Raw genomic sequence first — 20,582 nt, forward strand, 5'->3', positions numbered from 1 at the left:
TCTATTGATTGAAACGTAAATTAACATAAACTTTCCTGAGAACAATTTAAAAATCTGGACCAAAGGCCTTTTTAAAAAAAATTCCTATACTTTAAACAAATAATTCTATATTGAAGAATTTATTCAAAGTAAATAATTAGAAGTGTAGAAAAAGATTTATAAAAAGGTATTCCTTCCTGCATTAACTATAATACAAAAAAACTGTAAACCCAAAACTTACTGTATTAAATAAATAATGAGACTTCCGTACGACAAACTTCTACACAGCCATTAAAGTGATTTAAAAGAATATATATTTAGTAGAAGTTCATAGTTAAGAACTAGTTATATTATTTCCAAGAATTTCACACTCCACAAGACTAAGAAGTTTTCTTCCCTGCTAAGCCCCAGAAGGTAAGTCAGCAATTACAAGAATTCTATATATCTTTAGTACAAATAGTTAAACATTTCTTTAAAACTAGGCTATCATACCTCAAAGAGCACAGTTCTCGTTCCCATTCAACTTTTTGATGCTCTAACTGTGATTTTATTTCTTTTGTTTCAGATAGCTCCCTTTGTAGTACATTAACCTTATCTTCCATTTTTTTAATTTTTACTGTAAGTACTTCACAGTGATTTTTTTTAAGTTCTAATAATCTTTCACATGAAAGAGCTGCATCCTGGATTTTCAATAGGCTAACAGAATCTGTATCAGGAAGAAAGCAAGATAGAAATATATGAGTACTTTTCCCATATAACACACTGTACACTGTAACATTTACTCATTAAGACACTGACCAATTACATATTGAGGGCCTACAGTGTGGATGACATTAAACTAAGCTCTGCAGATAAAACAGGCAAGACCTCTGCACTTGCTTAGCTTAAAGTATAGTGAAGAAACAAAGACAAAAAAAGTGACAATTATGAATTCAGACAGATGCTGTAAGGAAACAGAGTTCTATGACCACAAAAGAGAATTTGATCTATACTGGGCCCAGGGAAGATTTCCCTGAGGGAGAGAGGTGGCTACACTGAGAAACGAAGGACAAGAAGGCAACAGTTAAGCAAATGGGGAAGAAAAGCATTCCAGCCAGTCTGCAGCATGTGCTGAGGCTCTACTGCAGTCTGCTTCAAGTACTAACTTTCCTTCTTTCCTGAAACGACCAAAGACAAAACAGACAAAATACATGAAACAATGAGTTTCAAGAAAGTGGACTCAGGCAATGAACACAAGGATCCCTGACAGATAAGAAACAAAGGAAGTGGCCGGGCGTGGTGGGTCACACCTGTAATCCCAGCACCTTAGGAGGCTGAGGTGGGCGGATCACCTGAGGTTAGGAGTTCAAGACCAGTCTGGCCAACATAGTGAAACCCTGTCTCTACTAAAAATACAAAAATTAGCGGGGCGTGGTGGCGGGTGCCTGTAATCACAGCTACTTGGGGGGCTGAGGCAGGAGAATCGCTTGAACCCAGGAGGTGGAGGTTGCAGTGAGCTGAGATTGTGCCACTGTACTCCAGCCTGGGCAACAGAGTGAGACTCTGTCTCAAAAAAAAAAAAAGAAAAGAAAAGAAAACAAACAAAGGAAGTAAGTCTTATGGTCTTATGAATGCCCAGAGCCCCGCTTTCAGCATTTCTAGGCCATGATGCAGGGAGGAAAAACTGACATGAAGTCCAGCAGACTCCCTGAGTTGAAGTGACGAAGCTGAGAGGCTGGTAAACGCAAAGTAGACAGAGATCACAGGACACTACAGAGGAGCGAGAGGTACAGAGAAAGAACCCTGGAGATCTGCAGAGATCCCCTCTTGGGTATCAGGTAAAGTAATAAACAGTGCATGTATGCTAGGAAACTACCTGAAACTAAAGAAAAAACCCCATTAAAAAAAGAAGAGGAAATCCTGCCTGGTGCTTCCATAGCATCAGGAAGAGTGTTCATTCCCACAGTCAGGCTGGAAAAGCTCACACTTCTCAAGACAACGAATAATCAGAAAGGTATTGCCTCAGGAGTGGGGAATTAGCCCAAATCATAAAAGCAAGATAGGAAAAAGTCAAGCTGTTTATATGTAACTCAACTGTACCTCAAAATAAAGCTCAAGAAGATAAGTGGAGGCATGGAAGATATTTTTTAAAAACCAAATTGCACTTGTAGAGATGCAAATTACAATGTAAAAGATGAAAACTAAATTAGATGAAAATAAACACAGATTAACCGTCACAAAAGAAAAGATTCATAACTTTGAGACATCAATGAACTATGAAAAAAAATCCAAGCAGCTAATATATAAGCCCCCAAAGAGGGAGGAAGAGAGACAGAAAAAAAATGTGAAGAAAAATTGGCCAAAACTTTCTAAACTTAATAAAAACCATAATCCTACAGATTCAGAAAGGATGTGGCTAGGAGAGAAAAAAATGAAAGCATACTATTATAATTATACCATATATCAGAACTATAACAAAATTATACCATATATGATACGGTACGATATTATTTGAAGGTGGACGGTGATAAGTTCAAGTCATATGCTATAAATCGTAAAGCAACCACTAAGATAGCAAAACAAAGAGTCATAGCCTATAAGCCAAAAAAAAAAAACCCCAAAAACCTGACATAAAACTCAAGAGCATCCGTAGATCAATGGAACACAACAGAGTCGAGAAGTAGACCCACATGTATGCAGCCAACGTATTTTTGACAAAGGCACAATGGCAAACGCAGTGGGAAAAGGCAAGCCTTTCTGATGTATGATGCTGGAACAAATTGGATGTCCATATCCAAAAAAATGAACTTGAATCCATACTTCAATCCATACAAAAATATGAACTCAAAATGGATCACAGACCTAAATGTAAGACCCAAAACTGGCTGGGCACAGTGGCTCACACCCGAAATCCCAGCACTCTGGGAGGCTGAGGTGGGTGGATCACTTGAGGTCGGGAGTTTGAGACCAGCCTGGCCAACATGATGAAACCCCGCCTCTATTAAAAATACAAAAAAGCTGGCAGGGCGTGGTGGCTCACGCCTGTAATCCCAGCACTTTGGGAGGCCGAGGCGGGTGGATCAGGATGTCAGGAAATTGAGACCATCCTGGCTAACACAGTGAAACCTGTGTCTACTAAAAATACAAAAAATTTCCCAGGCGTGGTGGCAAGCACCTGTAGTTCCAGCTACTTGGGAGGCTGAGGCAGGAGAATAGCGTGAACCCAGGAGGCAGAGCTTGCAGTGAGCGGAGATCACGCCACTGCACTCCAGCCTGGATGACAGAGCGAGACCCCATCTCAAAAAACAAACAAACAAACACAAAAAGCAAACAAAAAAATACAAAAAAAAAAAAAAGCTGGGTGTGGTGGCACATGCCTATCATACCAGCTACTCAGGAGGCTGAGACACAAGAATCGCTTGAACCTGGGAGGTGGAGGTTGCAGTGACAGTGCACTCCAGCCTGAGTGACAGAGTGAAATTTTGTCTCAAAAAAAAAAAAAAAAAGACCTAAATCTATAAAATTTCTAGAAAAAAAGCATAAGAGGAAATCTTCGTGACCCTGTGTTAAGCAAAGACTTCTTAAATGTGATACAAAAAGCAAAATCCATAATTAAACAGATAAATTGGACTTTATCAAAATTAAGAACTTCTGCTCTTCAAAACATACTATTAAGAGAATGAAAAGTCAACAAAAAAATAAAAAATTAAAATAAAAAAAAAGAGAATGAAAAGTTAAGCCACAAACTGGGAGAAAAAAATCCCTGCAAAAAACATAGCTAATAAAGGAATAATATCAAGAATATATTATATAAAGAACTCTTCAGCTTTGCACAGTGGCAGCATCATAGCCACCAATTAAGCACAGCATAATGTATGCTGTGTGCATACATTTCACTTTATTACATTACATACATTACAATGGGATACATAAAAAGGCCTTACATTTACGCAATGGTCCTACCTTTACACTCCATTCCAAGTTGTTCAATGAGCAACATAAAATTCTTGTAACTAGAGTGGGGCAGCTCACAATCCTCTGAGGCTGTTTCAGATGACTGAGTTAAGTCATCAACATCATCCATAGACTGTATTTGGTTTTTGACCTATGAAATAAATAACACTGTTTCAAAATGTCCCCAAAATATTTATAGCACATACAGAAGTGGTAATTATCCATCTTTCTATACGAGCAAAAACACAGGTATTTCTTAAAAAGAACTGATTTTTGTTAAAAGGATTTATTTATCAATGGCTAGTGCTTCTTAATCACTTTTTCAAAGTAAATGTCTTTACAACAAAAGATTCTCTGTTTTTTTTTTTCATTTCATCTTTTTTTTTTTTTTTTGACACCGGGTCTCGCTCTATCATCCAGGCTGGAGTGCAGTATCATGACCCTAGCTCTCTGAAGCTTCAAACTCCCGGGCTCAAGCAATCCTCTCACCTCAGCCTCCCAAGTAGCTTGGACTACAGGCATGCTTACCACGCCTGGTTAATTTTTTCTTAATTTTTGTAGAGACAGGGCTCCCATCATGTTGCCTAGGCTGGTCTCAAATTCCTGGGGTCAAGCAATCCTCCCGCTTTAGCCTTCCAAAGTGCTGGGATTACGGGTGTGAGCCACTGTGCCCAGCCCACTTTATCTTTTATAATGTATTTTTTTAAACAATAATTTTGATAATTTATTTTTTACAGTACCTTGTTCTTTTCATTAGATGTTTTCTTAGTAGGCCTAAAAAAAAAAAAAAAGACCTTTCAGGCAAATAGTAAATACGTAAAATGCAAGGAATATCTAAAACTATTGTTTTTTTGAATAAAAGCTCTGCATTTGTAATTTATTTACCCTATTCATAAAGTTTACAGGAATCTTTTTTACAGGTAATGTAAAAGATAATAACTTTCTACAAGGGGTATTAAACTATATACAGAAAAAGTAAAAGTAAGAGACAAGAAAAATATACTAACAATATCGTAACAAACAAATTTAGATCAAGCTTCCTGACAGTCAAAGCAAAAGGAAAACAGTGTTACTTGCATTATTCAATAGTAAGAAATATACCAGGTTTTTGTTTGCTATTGACCTTTTCAATAAAAACAAGCTTTTACTGGCACTAAAACCTATTTGGAATATATTACTTAACACCCTTACATGAGGGAAACCCTTTTTGAATGACTATTAGTTAGCTTTTTTCAGGACTCACAATGCAGGTACTATGCATTATCCTAAGCACTGTACATATATTAAACTCATTTTAATCCTAACAATAATTCTGTGAGGTTGATAACATATTAGGTATTTTATAAAGGAAGAAAGTAGGCACAGAAAAACCAAGTAACTTGCTCAAGCACATATAGCTGGTCAGTAGCAGACCCAAAATTCAAACTCAAAAATTCTAGCTCCAAAACATATTTTGCTGTGCTGTGAAAGTAATATTTATTTTCAAGTGTTTTTAAGTGATATGATAGCAGATGAATCTGTATTTTTATTCTATTTCTGGTTATAAATAATAATTTCTGAATCTTGCAAATATTCTTAAAATAAAAAGACCTTAAATCTAGCCAATTTGGAAACCTACTTTCAATAAGCTCAACATTTATTTTTTCTAAAGAAATTCATCAACGTTCATTCATTCATCTACTCAATTCTTTATTCATGCATTCAAAAATCCTTATTGAAGCTGGGCGTGGTGGCTCATGCCTGTAATCCCAGCACTTTGGGAGGCCAAGGTGGGCAGATCACTTGAGGTCAGGAGTTCAAGACCAGCCTGGCCAACATGGCGAAACCCTGTCTCTACTAAAAATACAAAAAATAGCCAGGCATGGTGGTGTGCACCTGTAGTTCCAGCTACTTGGGAGGCTGAGGCATGAGAATTGCTTGAACCCAGGAGACGGAGGTTGCAGTGAGCTGAGATCACGTCACTGCACTCCAGCCTGGGCAACAGAACAAGACTCTGACTAAAAAAAAAAAAAAAAAAAAAAAAAAAAAAAATCCTTATTCAGCATACAGTACATGTCAATGACACTATTAGCATAAGGCAACATGGTTTTTAATATTTTAGAACTTTATAATCTAAAAGTAATAGTCTGTGATAGATTATCAATAGTTTAATTTTCTACTGTACACAGACAAAATCCTTCCCTTCTCCCCAGAATCTAAACAACTATTAAGTTAATACACCTGATCTTTTAGCCTTACAAAATCATAGCTGTTCATGATGCTACTGTCAAAAATACTCTGATATCTTCAATTATCAAGAAATGTTTAAATTCAATTCAGTATGGCCTACATGTTTGCATGTTTATTATTAGATAATTTTTTAAAATCCATATATGATAGTTTAACTTTTAGATCATCATCGACACATTCAATTATATTAGAATATTCAATTTCTGAAACAATTCTAAATGAACAACCTCTAAGCAAAAAACTACATAAACAGAAGTTCTAAGGACAATTAGTTTATTATAAATCTTTAAAAGATAACAGATCAAGCTTTCTGAGGCTTAGACATGCAAACAAAACTAAATTTCATAAGCATTTCCTTCTCTACTGGGTCACTCCCAAAAGCATGTAAATATACTCTAAAAGCTTGCATTTTAAAATAAAAAAAGAAGAAGGCTCCCTTGAATCCCACATTCTTCTTCAGTTACCACCCGTTTACCTATTGCCTCTCAGTCCAAGTTCTCTCAAACGCTGTCTATGCCCATCCACTACAGTCAGGGATCCATGGTGACCATTTATTGAAACGGCTGCTTGTCAAAGTCACCTGTCCTCATCTTAATCTTTCAGCAGCATGGAAACAGTCAATATTCTCAATATTCTCTAGCTTTGGGAGATTACATCATCCTATTTTCAGAAAAAAATTACTACTAACCTTCCTCCATAGAGAAATAAAGAAATCATAGATTTTACCTTCCTTCATCCTCATCTATTTCACTTAAACTGCTGTCATCATCCACTTGCAGCAGGCCACCAGTTAGTAAACAGGCCTTCTCAAACACTGGTGAATTCACAGATTCTTTTGAGGTCTGTTTTTCTTTTTCAGTTCTCTTTACTTTCTTCATTTGCAAGGCAGGACCACTACTTTAAAAAATCCATGGGAAATGACAGTTATATAAGAAAAAAGAAAAAAAGAAACAACATGCAGAAAGGGAGTTAAGGAAAAGAATAAAAAATCCATTAAAAAGCCGATGTTTTCTAATAATTCTGACAAAGAATAAAAAAATTTTTTTATAAAATTCCAACATTTCCCCCATCTCGATTCATTCACTAATTCAAAAAACACGAATTACCAACAACATAAGAGGAAATGTATATTCCCCGCTTCAAAAACCACAATTTTATCATACCATTATGATAAAATGTGATATGTAAGAGTTGATATATGAAAAGATATGTCTGAACACAAGGACAGCTTTAAAACAGAAGAGACAAAATAGAGGAGTTCACGAGACTAAAAATGGGAGAAAACCATTCTATTTAGAGAATAGAAGGTGAGCACAGATTAGGCACATGGCATCTAGATGTTTCCTAGGAACTTGAAAGAAAAAGAGAAAGAAACTAGAGAGAGGTGAATGCTACACTAAACTTCAATGTGACAGTAAAAGGCTGGAGCTCATTTACTACAAACAATGGTCTTTAGACATGGAAGTAGCAATTAGATTTGGGCTATATTTTTTGTTTTGTTTTTAAACATCATAATGTTTCATTTAAATGAAGTTTTTTTTTAAACGAAGTTTTCAAAATAGCATGATACACATATAACATGAAGGAAGAAATCAGGAAAATATCCTGGGTGGGGGGAAAATCCTTTTAGAATACCTATATGTCATTATATGCAGTTCCAAAATAGCAATATTCTGATTAGTTATGATTTTGTTTGAAAATAAAATAATGGGCTGGGCACGGAGGCTCACACCTGTAATCCCAGAACTTTGGGAGGCTGAGGCGGGTGGATCACGAGGTCAGGAGTTCAAGATCAGCCTGGGCAAGATGGTGAAACCCCATCTCTACTAAAAATACAAAAAAATTAGCCTGGTGTGGTGGCGCGGGTCTGTAATCCCAGCTACTTGGGAGGTCAAGGCAGGAGAATTGCTTGAGCCCGGGAGACAGAGGTTGCAGTGAGCTGAGATCACACCACTGCACCACAGCTTGGGCAACAAAAGCAAAACTCCATCTCAAAAAAAGAAAATGAAAGAATCTGGTAACTTTTATAGACTTTTAGCCCAGTTGGATTTACCACCAGAAAAAGTGTAATTATTATTATTATCATTATTATTGGAGATGGAGTCTCGCCCCGTCACCCAGTTTGGAGTGCAGTGGCACAATCTCGGCTCACTGCAACTTCCGCCTCCTGGGTTCAAGCGATTCTCCTGCCTCAGCCTCCCCAGTAGCTGGGTTTACAGGCACCTGCCACCATGTCTGCCTAATTTTGTATTTTTAGTACAGATGGGGTTTCACCATGTTTTCCAGGCTCGTCTGGAATTCTGACCTCAAGTGATCCACCTGCCTCGGCCTCCCAAAGTGCTGGGATTACAGGCATGAGCCACTGTGCCCGGCCATAACTACTTTTTTATGGTCTAAAAACATGCACAAGAACATCACTATCATATACCTACATAATTTACAGAGACTGAAATTTCCCACTGTGTTAAGAGTTGAGTGTGAGCCCCTAAAAATACCCAATATACTGAAATGTTTACATGGACTACAGATCCCTCTGTGCAATCCCTTGGCAAAATTCAAATTAATTTGAGAGCCCAACATTTGGGATACTATAATAAATATCCTTACCAACATGTGTATATATGTAATGTGTTTATATAAATATCCTTAAAATACATACATTATTTAACATGTTATGCATATATTATACATAGGCTTACTGTATATTATACATAAGATATAATAAATGTCCTTAATTTGTGTGTGTGCATTTTTATTTAAGTCATATTTTCCTGTAGAATCTAGTCCCAGAAGTGAAGCTGTTAGGTTAAAGATAGGAAATATTTGACATTTTGATACATACTAAATTATCCTTCAAAAAGGATTTACCAATTTCATTTACCAACAGTGTATGAGAATGCCTTTTTTCTCACATTTGCCATCACTGGGTATTATTTTTGAAATAAAATATCAATATGATTGAAAAACCTGGTATCTCATTGTTTGTTAATTTGCATTTTTCTAATTTCAAGGCAAGGTTGCACATCCCTTGCATAGTAAAAGTAAAAAATTCATTAATCATGAATATTAGTCCAAATTAGAATAGTTTTATAGCACAATAACAATTATCTGCTGTTAAATATGCTATCGGCTTACCTAGCATACTCTTTATTTTCCTTCCTGGGAAATTGCTGATGATCAGTTTCTCCACTCTTTCTTTTTTGAATTAATCCATCATCATCATCATCATCATCATCATCTTCAGCATCATCAGTAGCACCATCATGTATGTTTGCTGATACTTCCATTTCATTATTTCTGTGTTTTTTCCTTTCTTCTTCAACCTTTAATGAAAGTTTGATAGTAAGGAATTGCTATTACTTTATTCAATAATAATTTCTTTGTTTTCATTGAGTTTATCATTTGACTCAGTTTAACTGTGGTAACTTTAGCCAATAAAAACATTTTCTGCTTACTCTAATGGGATCATTGTATATATCATTGTTATATAATTATCAGCTATTATTATAATTTTATCAATGAAATTTTTGTAAAGTCTGCTTCATTTCTGTTTGGGCAAAACAGAATTTTCCAAAATTTCAAGAGCTGTTCTTAATTTTGTGCTTTTATTCCCATCCAATCTTCACTATCTACTATGAATTTTCACCCCATTTTACTGGCAGAAACAGAGAAATAAAAAGACAAAGACACAAGATGCATCTTCTTCTGCCTTTACCACCTGGATTTTACACTACGCAGCCAGATTTAGAGGATGTGACATCACTCCAGGAAGAGAAAGGTATCTTTCCCCTTTCTGCACTAAGATATTCTTTTCCCCAGTGTCTTTTATAATTCTTTTTTTCATTTGGATCCTGGGATATCAACAAAGTGAAGGTGCTCACTGAAATACAGAAACCAAAGTTTGCCACAACATAAGGAACAGAGTGAAACTGCTGAGTTGCTGGTGTGTAATTCTGGAGAATGAGATGCTTCCCAAATTTCACATTCAATAACTATAAAATTTTATAGCTGGAGGATATATAGTATAAGTATTAATTATCTAAGTTAACCTCATTATCTACTGATAATGGGAGTGAAACAAGAAAGATTAAATGATCCATCCAGAGCTCCTAAAGTGGCATTATCTAGCACTTTATGGCATCAAAAGAGAAGATATAACTCCATAATGCTGAATCAGATAAACTACCAGATAAATTCATCAAATTAATCAGATGAATTAAACGTGTGACACTGGCAAAGTAATTTAATGCCATAGCAGGGTGTGGGAAGCCTCATCTACTTTTACTTTTAAAGAAGAATATTGGCCGGGCGCAGTGGCTCACACCTGTAATCCCAGCACTTTGGGAGGCCGAGGTGGGTGGATCATGAAGTCAGGAGTTTAAGACCAGCCTGGCCAACATGGTGAAACCCCGTCTCTACTAAAATACAAAAATTAGCCGGGTGTGGTGGTGTGCGCCTGTAATCCCAGCTACTCAGGAGGCTGTGGCAGGATAATTGCTTGAACCCTGGGAGGCGGAGGTTGCAGTGAGCCAAGATCACGCCATTGCACTGCAGCCTGGGCAACAGAGTAAGAATCTGTCTCAAAAAAAAAAAAAAAGAAAAAAAGAAAGAAAAAGAAGAATATCTGCAGATTATTGTTTATCTTTAAAACTCAATGTACAGAACTCAGCTTTCTACTTTGGAGTTAAATACTAAATTTCTGGCTGAGGATTTATGCTACTGATATGGTATACATGCCCAAACTTATCATACTTTATTAAACAACATAATGTAAAGGTCTGGTTCAACAGAAATATTTGACTGGTGTTTTAAAAAAATATGTGAAAGTACATGTATTTGTTGTCGAAAATCTTTAAAGTGATCAGAATGGAATTATAAGTTCTAACAGTTTGAGTCAAACAGATAAGCTTACACACATGAAAGCACATTAAAAAGATCCCTTTGGCTGGGAATATTTGTTAACAATACTCAGGGCCAGATACATTTTTATAACTCTTCTCAGTCACTGCTTCTTTCCCACTGTATTGCCATGTTGTTGTTTAAATAAAAGAAATTCATCTTTAAGAAAATAGGGAAAAAAACCCTAGCACTTATTACCTTTCATAAGGCAATTTCCTTTACACTTACACTGGTTCACAAGGTCACATGGTATATGGCTAAATTAGTTTCCCAGTCCATATGTCACTTGGAAGACTGATAGACTTCTTAGGTTGATTAAGGAACAAATATTTTGAGAATGTTTTCCTTAACTCTTGTTACTTAGATAGCAGAAATAATCTATTTCTAAACACAATTACATATTTAGGTAACGCCATTTTATACATGAGGTCTTCATAAGCAGAAAATCAGAACGGATCAAATAATTGATAGAGAAAAAAACAAAGAGTAGCAGCAAGCAAACCTCTACCTCTTTTTGAAGTTGGACTTTTTCTTTCTCCAAAGCCTGGAACTCTACTTTTAACATGCCTATCTCATTTTTAAACCTTTGCATATCTTGCTGTAATTCTTCTTTTAGAGATACTTTTGATGTTCTGTCACCACGTGGTGGAGAAGACCTCACATTTTCTAATTCAGGTTCCATGCTTTTATGGTTATTAGCACTGCAATGATCATATAATGGCTTCTGGAACAAGTTCTGTATTGGTTTTGTTTTCTTGTAAGCATCTGTACCAGCAGAAATAGTATGCCTTTTTATTTGAATCATATGATTCATTTCTTTGGAGCAGATCAAATCAAAAGGTCTTTTTGGATCACTATACTGAGGCACACGTCTGATGTCTAATTTCCAATTAGTGGTATTTTGGTTCATATTTTTTGTCATTTGCATATCAAACTCTTCTTTCATTTCACCTGTAACTACTTCTAGGTTCCTTACTTTTTTATTTTCTGTATCATTATAAAAATTCTCATCTGTGTTAAAAACATGTTCAGTGTCTGGTTTGTTAACATTTTCACGGCCTAATTTATTTTCATTTAAATAAAGCTTAGAAGATGACTGGCAAGCATATTCTGGGGACCCAGAGTATGAAGGAGATGAAAAGCCATTTTCGAGACTGAGTACTTTTTGTTCAGGCAATGCCTGGAATAGTACAGAGACAGGAGAATCTTTTTCATTGCAATCAAGTATATTACTTGTCAAAGAAGAAGGTATTTCCTTTAAGTTTGTGCCTCCTTTAGAGTTATCATGTAGTGGCTCTTCCCCAGGAGAAGCAGTAATTTTGTATTTTTCACAAGTTTCACCACAGCTCTGCTTTAACTCATTTGTGATGAGTTTTAAGTTATTTTTCCACTCTAATTTGCCTTGTTTGCTCCACATTTCTTCATCATTTTGCACACAAGGAAGTCCTGGATATACAGATACATCCTCTCTATCACACTCGTTATTCAGTTCTGGTTCTTGAGACATCTTTTGCAGACATGAAAGTGGACGATTAATTTGCATGTTTTGTTTTTCAGATGTCTTTCCTGTCAGGGTGCATGTTTTTAAAATAACTTTATCCTTGAGTAATCAAGTACGGACAAAGAAAAATTAGGAAATAATTAAAATTTAACTGTTAAACTTAATCTATGTTTAGTTACTCCCAAATCACTGGATTGTAACTAAGAAATAAAAACTAATTTGCCTTAGCCTAAAATAGGAGAAAAACATGAACCAGCAAAGTTAAGTTTATCACTGTTCCTTTGGATTAAACTTAATTCATTATGTGTTAAATCTACCAAAAATAAATTAGCAGATGATTTGTAGCATTATAAAGGCATCCTCATTTTAAAAGATTTTACCTTACCATACCTCAAATACTGAGCCCCTACAGTGCATTTAAGTACTTTTTCTAAAGATTTCTAACTGGAGAGTAGGGAAAGTGTAAATTATTAGGAGCCAAAATAAACATCAATCAGAAAGAAAAGGAAACTCGTATCTTTTAATTGAAATTATATACCATAATATGGTGTTATGCATCTGTATAGACTATCAGCTTAAGTCCAATTCTTATATATCCTAAGGTTCATTAATAGTGGATTAAAAATTCTATATTTACTGATTTCCTAGACTGAAATAATCAGAAAGTTATTGTTTATATCCTAACAATGGAAAGATCCCATTCTGAAAGGAATGATTCTCTTAATAACTGGGTTGATTTTCTGACCTCATTCTTTCCCTGAATGTAGACACTGAAATCAACAGAGATCACAAGGCAGAATAAATCTTTAACCTTGGAATTAGTGACCAGCAATACAAGAATGTAAATCCTGAACCACTGGGAATGATTACTCCTTTAAGATGAATCCAACTCAGTGGCCATCAGTGTTAAAATGTTCATAATTTCCACTGCTTAATAATATGATTCAATATTGGATGTTACCATCTTTATCATATAAGGGAGTTATAAAAATGGAAGAGGAAACAATACTCAGGAAATTTCTGGCTTCAATTCCAAGGGTAAAGATTAACTATAACAAAAACAAAAACAAAAGATTAGCTATAGGTTACTACACATTCTAAGAATATTTTAACTAGTCAAAGTGTTTTTAATACTAAATATTAAATGATGATCTATTGATTCTAAAAGGCTAGTCTAAAAGGTAATTTCATTTGGACTATGTTACATCATTAAAGCAAAGAAAACAATATTAAACCAGAAATTTAAAAAAAATCTATAATACCTGTGGCTGGTTATTTTCACTTCCTTCCGTTTCTTGCTGTTCTTCTGATGCTACTTCTAAGTCATGTTCACCTGAGAAAATCCAAATATTTAGTTTAATGAACTACTTAAACAGTTAGGTAAAAGGTATAGTCTTTACAGAAATAGAAAATAACATTTATTTTATTTTATAAATCGAGAGGGTTTTCTTCTATTTATTTATGAGACAGGGCCTTACTCTGTCACCCTAGCTGGAGTGCAGTGGCGCAATCACAAAGTTTCAATGAAGCCTAATCTTTAGTGGAATATTTACTTCTCAGTAAGAAATACTTCTAAGTATCAACTTAATGAGGTATCTAATTAAAACTTCAACCATTACCCAAAACTTCAACAAACCACTTGGGGAAACTAGTAACACTAGACAACACCAGGTTCAACCCATACAAACATCTCAAATATTCACTCACAAATTCATTCACCCAACATAAATAAGCTAAACTGTCAGAAACAAAACAAAATTGTATGATACAGTAGGAATATATAAAGTAACACTGTATAATGTTCTCTATAACAGTATCTTTTTAACAAGTCACAAAGAGTGTTGTTCATTATTAATGAATTCCAAAATTACTGCTACTTTTTACATCTTTATCATTATACATCATGCTCCTTACATCTGAAATGTTGTCTGCTATTTTGACAAATTTCTTTTCATCTTTTAAGACTAAGACAGCTATGTGAAGTCTTCCTCGATTAGAGCTATCTTCCCCCAGATAAACAGATGTCTCCTTCCTTGGGGCTGCCTTAGTACCTTATCTTTGTACTGTATCTTTTCCATCTGAACTGTAAATTATTTATTTATGTTTATGCCCTTGCTCCCAGACGGTAGGGGACAATCTTTCAAGTTATCTTTGTATAAACAGTCTTTATCTATTTTACTCGATAATTATTTACTGAGTTCCTGCTAAGTTCTAAACACTGGGGTTTAAAGAATGTAAATAAGACCAGGTACAGTGGCTCACATCTGTAATCCCAGCACTTTGGGAGGCCGAGGTGGGTGGATCACTTTGAGGCCAGGAGTTCCAGATCAGCCTGGCCAACATGATGAAATGCCCTGTCTACTAAAAATACAAAAATGAGCTGGGCGTGGTGGTGGGTGCCTGTGATCCCAGCTACTCAGGAGGCTGAGTCAGGAAAATCACTTGAACCCAGGAAGCAGAGGTTGCAGAGAGCCAAGATTGTGCTGCTGCACTCCAGCGAGACTCCATCACAAAAAAAAAAAAAAAAAAAAAAAAAGAATGTAAATAAAAGGTGTCACAGATGGCTTTTCTAGAGATCATGCCTGAGTTGGGACTTAAAAAGTGAGGTTAGGCAGACTAAAACCGGTAAAGGGCAGGAAAGGGTAACAGCATGCAAGGCAGCAACAAGAGAGGGAAAGAAGCGTCAAATAGCGTTATGTATTTGTCTAAAATACAAGCACCCGAGAGGAGAGTATCACCAGCAGTTGAGTAATCCCAGAGAAAAGGGCAGAAAGGGGAAAGGGCTAAAGATGGAGAGTTAGGCAGAAGTCAGATGATGAAAGCCTTATGTGTAATCTTAAGATGTTTGAACATTTATGCTTTCAACAGGGACTCAAGGTCCTATTTGCATTGGAGACAGATCACCCTAAATACTGTGGGGAGGATGAATTTCAGGGGCATATGAATTAAAGGGAGATGAATTAGAAGACTATAATGCAAAACAAGGATAATGCAGGCCTAAACTGAGGGAATGTTTCCAAAAATATTTAGGATATAGAACATCAGTACCCAATATAGAGTGAACTTTTATTAAATGAATAAATGTATATATTGGGGTCCCTGGAGAGCTAGACTCTATTCATTACTTTATAAAAGGTATTAAATGAGAAGTGAAACAATCTACAGGCACTGTTTAAGTTGTTTACTTCATACTTTTTCTGTTTCATGTCTTCCTGTGTTGAGGGACTTCATTTAGGTGTTTTTTTTTATTATTATACTTTAAGTTTTAGGGTATATGTGCACAACATGCAGGGTAGTTACATATGTATACATGTGCCATGCTGGTGTGCCACACCCATTAACTCATCATTTAGCATTAGGCATATCTCCTAATGCTATCCCTCCCCCCTCCCCCCACCCCGCAACAGTCCCCAGAGTGTGATGTCCATGTGTTCTCATTGTTCAATTCCCATCTATGAGTGAGAACATGCGGTGTTTGGTTTTTTGTCCTTGCGATAGTTTACTGAGAATGATGATTTCCAATTTCATCCATGTCCCTACAAAGGACATGAACTCATCATTTTTTACGGCTGCATAGTATTCCATGGTGTATATGTGCCACATTTTCTTAATCCAGTCTATCATTGTTGGACATTTGGGTTGGTTCCAAGTCTTTGCTATTGTGAATAGTGCTGCAATAAACATACATGTGCATATGTCTTTATAGCAGCATGATTTATAGTCCTTTGGGTATATACCCAGTAATGGGATGGCTGGCTCAAATGGTATTTCTAGTTCATGAGTGAACTCCCATTCACAATTGCTTCAAAGAGAATAAAATACCTAGGAATCCAACTTACAAGGGACGTGAAGGACCACTTCAAGGAGAACTGCAAACCACTGCTCAATGAAATAAAAGAGGATACAAACAAATGGAAGAACATTCCATGCTCATGGGTAGGAAGAATCAATATTGTGAAAATGGCCATACTGCCCAAGGTAATTTATAGATTCAATGCCATCCCCACCAAGCTACCAATGACTTTCTTCACAGAATTGGAAAAAACTACTTTAAAGTTCATATGGAACCAAAAAAGAGCCCGCATCACCAAGTCAATCCTAAGCCAAAAGAACAAAGCTGGAGGCATCACGCTACTTGACTTCAAACTACACTACAAGGCTACAGTAACCAAAACAGCATGGTACTGGTACCAAAACAGAGATATAGATCAATGGAACAGAACAGAGCCCTCAGAAATAATGCCACATATCTACAACTATCTGATCTTTGACAAACCTGAGAAAAACAAGAAATGGGGAAAGGATTCCCTATTTAATAAATGGTGCTGGGAAAACTGGCTAGCCATATGTAGAAAGCTGAAACTGGATCCCTTCCTTACACCTTATAGAAAAATTAATTCAAGATGGATTAAAGACTTAAACGTTAGACCTAAAACCATAAAAACCCTAGAAGGAAACCTAGGCATTACTATTCAGGACATAGGCATGGGCAAGGACTTCATGTCTAAAACACCAAAAGCAATGGCAACAAAAGCCAAAATTGACAAATGGGATCTAATTAAACTAAAGAGCTTCTGCACAGCAAAAGAAACTACCATCAGAGTGAACAGGCAACCTACAAAATGGGAGAAAATTTTCGCAACCTACTCATCTGACAAAGGGCTAATATCCAGAATCTACAATGAACTCAAACAAATTTACAAGGTGTTTTAAAAGTTCTGCTTCTTGGATCTACCAAGCTCATGCAGAAATAACAGCAAACAAGCATATATATGTATAGGTAAGTAACTTTGGATTTATAGCTTGCAGTCACTACTCTAGGGGATAACTGATCATCTTCTGTAAAATACAACATTAATTCTAGAAGTAAGGAGGAAAAAGAAAACAAAACTATTGGGATAAAAAAATTATATGATTTATTACTGTAGACCAGATCACATGATTAAGGGCACCGAGTTAAACTGGTACATAAAGTAAAACACATTAGATGCAGTTAATCAATAGACTGGGTGTCCTAAAAGAATTATTAATAAAATTGAATTTCATATATCTTTTTTAAATGATAGAGCGCTCCTTAAAACAAATATTCCTAGTGAACAACTATTCATTAAAACAAGGTGATAGACTTATGTGTACACAGCTGGGGATACACTATAGAGCAAATTGTCAATGATTCCCACTAATATTGGGGCAGTCCATTCTATAATATCTAAAGCCATAGAAATTATAAGAAATAATATTTGATTGGATGGTGCTTTTTTGTTACATTACATGTAGTTGTAATGAATACTTGTGAATTCAGAGCTGTAAAAATATAGCATAAAAACCACATTGTGCTTGAGTAGGCAATCTTTAGATCTCTACCTAGTTTTCCATCCAGTCTCAAAACTCTAAGTATAACCCTGGTACTGACTCTCAAGTTTATGCTCTATACTAGCCTAAACAAAATTACTCTCTCTCCTAATTCTCTTTGTGATTCATAGATTGTTTTTGTTAGAGGAAGACTACAAATGCCCTGCTAAAAGGTATTTTGTTTGGTTGTAGGTTACATAAGGAGAGTAAACACAAAGTACTTTTGCTAAAAATGATTCTTTTTCTTTTTTCTTTTTTTGAGACGAAGTCTTGCTCTGTCACCCAGGTTGGAGGGCAATGGTGTGATCTTGGCTCACTGCAACCTCCGCCTCCTAGGTTCAAGTGATTCTCCTGCCTCAGCCTCCTGAGCAGCTGGGATTACAGGCGCCCGCTACCACGCCCAGCTAATTTTCATATTTTCAGTAGAGATGGGGTTTCAGCATGTGGGCCAGGCTGGTCCTGAACTCCTGACCTCAGATGATCCACCCGCCTTGGCCTCCCAAAGTGCTGGAATTACAGGCGTGACCCAGCCAAAAATAATTTTTTTTAAAGTTATAACTAGGCCGGGCAAGGTTACATGCCTGTAATCCCCACAATTTGGGGGGCTGAGGTGGGTGGATTACCTGAGGTCAGGAGTTCAAGACCAGCCTGGCCAACATGGTGAAACCCTGTGTCTACTAAAAATACAAAATCAGCCAGGCATGATGGTGCATGCCTGTAATCCCAGCTACTTGGGAGGCTGAGGAAGGAGAATCGCTTGAACCCAGGAGGCAGAGGTTGTAGTGAGCTGAGATCATGCCATTGCACTCCAGCTTGGGCAACAAGAGCAAAATTCTGTCTCAAAAAATAAAATAAAAAATAAAAGTCATAACTATGATATTATGAAGCCAAGCAAAGGTCCTCTAGGACTGAATTCTCTGTGCTTCTGTGTTACCTTCTTTGCTTTTTGTTTTCTGGTAGCTGTGATTCACACAGGTCATGGAGAGTATTATTCTCTAATAGAAACTAAGCTCCAATAGTAATCTTTCCTTTAGCTATTTGTCCCAGTTCTGTGGATGCTGACTGATTTTTGGTCACTGACTGTGATACAGATAGATATTTATCATTGATTTTCAAAGTCCCAGGTCTTTGGCAAGTCTTATTACTGAGGGTCAAACTAGTAGAGTCCCAATCTGAAAACTCTGAAAATAAAGTTTTCACTTATTAGAATGTAAGTAATATAGATTTGACTAACTTTCTTCATAGAAGCAGTCCCATGTCAACCACTGTCCTACAAACACACTACTCCTCCATGGTGAATTGTATTTTACATGTCCTTTCTTGCCATTTGCTCACAGAAGTTTAACTGACTGTCATCTCTCGGATTTTTTTCTATTTTTATTTTTTAGTATTACTTATTTACTTTGATTCACTCAGCAATGTCTGTTATCTATTTTGTTTTCCATAATGAGAACACATGGACACAGGAAGGGGAACATCACACTTCAGGGACTGTTGTGGGTTGGGGGGAGGGGGGAGGGATAACATTGGGAGATATACCTAATGCTAGATGACGAGTTGGTGGGTGCAGTGCACCAGCATGGCACATGTATACATATGTAACTTACTGCACATTGGGCACATGTACCATAAAACCTAAAGTATAATAATAATAATAATAATAATAATTACAATAAAAGAAAAAAAAATAAAATAAAATAAAAAAAAAAAGAGATTTGTTTATTAATAATTAAGATTCTTCAGGGATATGAATTTTTTTATGAACAAACTTTATGTCTAACCACTTTAGGTTTAAATACGGATGACAATATTGTGTGTGTGTGTGTGTGTGTGTGTTCTAAAGACAAAAACATTTAATGAATAAACTTTAAATAAAAACTTATTACAATGAAATGCTCTTTCCTCAATGCACCACTATGTTAAGAATCTACTTTTTAAGCCTTGGGTAAACATCAGAAATTTATAGACAAAACGATGGCCTTGGCCAGGCGCGGTGGCTCACGCCTTGTAATCCTAGCACTTTGGGAGGCCAAGGTGGATGGATCACGGTCAAGAGATCGAGATCATCCTGGCCAACATGGTGAAACCCCATCTCTACTAAAAATACAAAAATTAGCTGGGCGTGTTGGTGCGCGCCTGTAGTCATAGCTACTCGGGAGGCTGAGGCAGGAGAATCACCTGAACCCAGGAGGCAGAGGTTGTAGTGAGCTGAGATCACGCCACTGCACTCCAGCCTGGTGACAGAGCGAGACTCTGTCTCAAAAAAGAAAAAAGAAAGAAAAAATGATGGCCTTAAGTGACCTAATTGTTCCCATGTGAAAATAAATCTAGGTCCACACTTAATCCAGAGAGTACACAGTGCCATGAAACAAGAAATGAATATATAACAAAAATATTTTCCTTTTTTCTTTATAAACAAAATTGGTGGATTTAAACTTTTTAAGACAAGCAAAAGAAAAAAGTAAAAACCATAGAAGTGAAACTTTAAAGGCCATTTTATCATCAAGGGACCATTTATCATTTGACATCTATGAACCATACATACGGTTTAAAACTGTGGTTCTAAATTTTGCTAAGAATCCCTAGAATCCAATATCCGTTCAAGGGTACAAGAGGTCGTATAATGCATAATATATTTGACATTTTCACTCTCATTTTCTGAGAAGTGTACAGTAGACTTTTTCAAAGC

At 36.2% G+C, this 20,582-nt stretch overlaps 1 protein-coding gene across 16 annotated transcripts in view; it reads right to left on the bottom strand.

Moving 5' to 3' along the window:
• Window positions 1–20,582, bottom strand: part of ANKRD26 (ankyrin repeat domain containing 26) — a 124,320-nt gene that overhangs the window by 61,661 nt on the left and 42,077 nt on the right. For 11 of the 16 annotated variants that reach the window (XR_010127400.1, XR_010127399.1, XR_010127398.1 and 8 more), the window contains 6 exons: window positions 13,804–13,874; window positions 9,277–9,464; window positions 6,868–7,038; window positions 4,653–4,686; window positions 3,922–4,063; window positions 472–685 (listed from right to left, as the gene is read on the bottom strand). Coding sequence is in view for 13 of the 16 variants with exons in the window: in XM_063669693.1 (XP_063525763.1) it covers window positions 472–685; window positions 3,922–4,063; window positions 4,653–4,686; window positions 6,868–7,038; window positions 9,277–9,464; window positions 13,804–13,874 (820 nt within the window). In the remaining 3 variants the exon portion in view is untranslated. Of the gene's footprint in view, window positions 1–471; window positions 686–3,921; window positions 4,064–4,652; window positions 4,687–6,867; window positions 7,039–9,276; window positions 9,465–11,548; window positions 12,493–13,803; window positions 13,875–20,582 lie in introns of those variants that run through there. The other 5 variants (XM_063669687.1, XM_063669689.1, XM_054435696.2 and 2 more) reach the window with 2 other exon arrangements.

Source organism: Pongo pygmaeus, chromosome 8 (genome assembly GCF_028885625.2).
Source record: "Pongo pygmaeus isolate AG05252 chromosome 8, NHGRI_mPonPyg2-v2.0_pri, whole genome shotgun sequence".
In the NCBI taxonomy this organism is placed as follows: Eukaryota; Metazoa; Chordata; class Mammalia; order Primates; family Hominidae; genus Pongo; species Pongo pygmaeus.